Source organism: Amphibalanus amphitrite, unplaced genomic scaffold (assembly GCF_019059575.1).
Source record: "Amphibalanus amphitrite isolate SeventyFive unplaced genomic scaffold, NRLGWU_Aamphi_draft 000105F_arrow, whole genome shotgun sequence".
NCBI classification, from domain to species: domain Eukaryota; kingdom Metazoa; phylum Arthropoda; class Thecostraca; order Balanomorpha; family Balanidae; genus Amphibalanus; species Amphibalanus amphitrite.
The window spans coordinates 1,066,441-1,070,112 of NW_024881600.1; the positions used below are offsets into that span (position 1 = coordinate 1,066,441).

At 53.3% G+C, this 3,672-nt stretch overlaps 1 protein-coding gene across 1 annotated transcript; it reads right to left on the reverse strand.

The window, feature by feature from the left end:
• Positions 1 to 1,824: 1,824 nt before the first annotated feature.
• Positions 1,825 to 2,703, reverse strand: LOC122380740. Its single transcript, XM_043364152.1, has one exon. The coding sequence runs from the start codon at positions 2,701 to 2,703 to the stop codon at positions 1,825 to 1,827; it is 879 nt and encodes a 292-aa protein (XP_043220087.1).
• Positions 2,704 to 3,672: the final 969 nt, after the last annotated feature.

Sequence of the window (3,672 nt, forward strand, 5' to 3'; positions counted from 1 at the left end):
TCACACAGCTTTCATAGCTAGCAGCAACTGAGTATAACGGTCTAAACATAACATCGATTTACCATAGCTCGACCAAAATGAGCGTTCACTGACTTCGCTCTTCAAACTGGTGCCACCGGAAGCTTATCTTAATGGAAAGCGCTTCAGATAGGTCCGGCGTGTCTATCGGAGGTCCTGGGTAATCTCAGCAGACACAGGGGACCGGCTGCGCGCCGATCTCGTTTGGCTGTATGAACGGCGCCCCTCCCTGGCGGCCGGTAGCCGCAGGCCGCCCGCCGGGGACCTCAATGGCAGACAGAGTCCCCCCTGATAATCGGACATCAGTCTGTCATTTCGGGCCGCGGTGGAGTGTGTGGAGCGCCGCCGGCGGACGGTAGCAGCGGCCAGAGCTGTTTGTTGCCGCTCTAATTCAATCTGGCGCCCCACAGCCCACCGCTGCGGCCCCTGCTCGCGGCTGCCAGGGGCGCTGGTGGGAACTGTCGCGCTCTCTGAGCTGGAATCCCATGTGTGACTGAGCTTTGCCGACGGCATGCCATCTGGTTTGGCAGCTGGTTACGTCACAGGCTAATGGACCGGCTCTTTTATTGCGTTTGGGATCTCGGTGGGGAACGTTAAACCCTAATGTGGGCTTAATTAATATCATTGCTATATGATAAGCGAATTGTAAAGGCTTGAATACAGTTTCTTTCTTTTATTGTGAGATGGCAGTCAGCAATTTTTGAACAAAACACCGAGGAAGTTATACATACATCCATCGTTGAAATGAGATTGAAATTGGCCTCATGGTGATTGGTGTAGGTATAAGGACGATTGGACATTTCAAATCTAGATCGGTTAGTAAAAGGTGCCTGTCCCGTAGCTCAGTTGGTAGAGCATCGGACTCCCGGTAGTGAGAGCCCGGGTTCGAGACGCTCCGGTGCTCGATATTTGAGACTCCTGACGGGGATGGTCTGCGGTTGGTGGGAGCAGCCGCAGCCAATTGAAGTCAGTTGAGTGGGACAGGCCGTGTCCGGCTTTGAAGGGCACGTTAAACTTTGGCATCTAAATTCTCCCGTTACCCGGAATTGCGCGATCGGACGGTAGGGGTCGGGGTCTACGCAACAAGCTCTGCTTAGCGTTGGCTCTGGCTCTGTCAATCCGTCCATTCAAACATTCGAGCTAAATTTATTCAAAAAAAGGCTCTCAGTTTATATTGCTTTAATGGTATGATGACACACTCAAAACTCAAATTATATTATTCAGCTTCCGGGAATACAACTTTGTAAAACTGCGCATTCACATGTATAAAAGGGTGTGATTATTTGTGTTGTTATATCACTGATCAAACAACAAAAACGATCACACCTATCAGGTACGTAATTGATCCCAGATTTCGCTATTCCTTGGAGGAAATAAAAATAGAGCAAGATGGTATTTTAGTATTGTGTAAGGTGTTTCCTCGGTTCAGTTCCATTTTTGTGACGAAAAAAAGTTTGAGTGGTGTGGCTTAGGTGTCTGTTATGCTTGACTTGGCTGAGATTTGAGAATGAATAATATCAATAACAGTAAGCAGACATAGTATGGAGTTCGATCTCATCAAATATAGATCAAATATATAACCAACGTTGCGTTTTAGCATGAAGAAGTAAATATAGGTCATTGGGATAGGTTTTCATACTTAATAAAAAAGATGGACTGATCTTTTTACGGAATTCACAAAATGAGCGAAAAACGACCACCAATTTTCAATGATGACAGACATGAACAGTGAACACGAATATTACATGAATATACCCGAATAAATGTCCCCTCACCAGTCCACCACCATCTCATTCAGTTGTTCAGCTACACGTGGTGGCTGTCTCGGTACCCACCAGTGGGTCCGCGGCCCATCTTCACCGAGCTGCGACCCTCCTCCTCGCCATCCTCATTGACAAACCTCGCCTCGCCCTCGTACTGCACGTCGGCCACGAAGCCCGAGTCGCCCTCGACCGCGTACGAAACGGTCTGCAGCCGGCCGTCGGGCAGCAGCACGCTGTACTGGCCCTGCACCTGACGGCCGTCCGACTCCTCGGCTGCGCCGAAGTCGTTGCCGCGGACGTCCACGAGGTCGTAACTGAAGGAGTATGGCCTGGAGGTGGTGGTGGTGCTGTTGGAAGGCCGGTACAGCACCGGCGGCTTGATGTAGCTCGTCCTGGGCTGCTGAGGATACTTGGTGGGGTAGATGGGTGGAGGGACGGGGCTTTTGTGAGAAGGTGGGAGGTATTTTCCGGAGCGGGAGAGCTCGTACAGCTCGCTGGCGTACGATGGAGGGACTGGTGCGTAAGGTGCGTGAAGGACGTCCTCCAGCCGGTTAGAATACGCTCTGTAGGGGAACCGAGAAAAGTCGTCATGTGAAGGACGTGGATAGTCACCGAGGAGTGATCGAAGGAGTTCTTCGTAGGGCGAGACTCCGTACGACGGCCGGCGCCGCAGTTCGTCGGGAGAGTGTTCAAACTCTCGGTAACTCCTCAGTGGGAGGTCGACGTACGGCCTCGGAGGGTAGACGTGGTGCGGATCGTCATACGGCGAGATCGGCTTCAGGGTGGACTGGAACGGACGCCGCCGTGACTGAAGACTGCTCTTCTGACGGTAGACGGGTGGTGAGTCGTACCCGGGGCCGAACGCCTCCGCACCACCGGCCACCATCAGCACAGCGAGCACAGAGAACACGAGGACAGCCATGTCTGCCTGCGCCAGTCAGCCGACCGAGTGTGCTCCGCTAAAAGGCCGCGCCGGGTTATATACTACACTGAAAGCAAATTCAGTGGCCACGGGATGGTTACTACGTGCGTAGTACTACTCCGTTGACCCGTGTGACCTCTGTGTAACCCGGTGTGCATAATTTGCGGGCGCGGCGGAGCGGCTACCGAGACCGATCGAGCGCGATCTGGGAGGTGTTGCACCGCCCCATATCGGCGACCCCGCTGACCCGGCCCTCCCAGGTGGTCGGCCGACAGATTGGCCCAACACCGGGGCGCGTGTGTGCGGGCCGTCGGTCAGCCGCCGCTGCGTGCCGCCGGCCGACACTTCAGCGGCCGTCGATGGCCGTCAATGCGTGCCGGTCGTGCGGCGGCCGCGCGGCGCGGAGGACCATTTTCTCACCCCGCCGGCGGCTGCCGCCCGAGGCATAGTCTGCGTCACCGTGTGGTGACATCGGCGGGCCGATCTCGCCCCAATCAGGCGGTACGGGCCGCCGGCCGACCCGACTGTTGCTCAATGTCACGCCGAGGCACCGCTGCCATGTGGGCGGCTCTGATAGCAGCGTCGGAGGCGGCGGATCGCATGGCACCAGATGAATGGCATCATATTTACACGGTAGTTGGCGGCGGGTACTGGGTGCTGAGCTTGAAACTGACCTTAGCTATATTCGACACTTTTTTTGTTGAAATGTTGAAATGTTAAAACCAATTGTTACGGTTACTTTGTGGACGCTGAACGATCCATTTAGGAAAAAGTGACGTTCATGAATACATATTGGGAGATAAAGAAACAAAAATGATTCTCGAATGACGGCTGTGTTCTCAGATAGCATCTGGAAGTGTCGTAATTTCATAGCAAGTGATTCAACTGCTATGAAAGCACATCGCTCGCTTACATCCTTATAAATCATAATATGCTCATGTTCTACTTCTTAAGACGTTAGCTGTGAAA

Coding starts and splice junctions, on each gene's coding strand:
- LOC122380740 (XM_043364152.1), bottom strand. CDS start 2,703: ATGGCTGTCCTCGTGTTCTCTGTGCTCGCTGTGCTGATGGTGGCCGGT.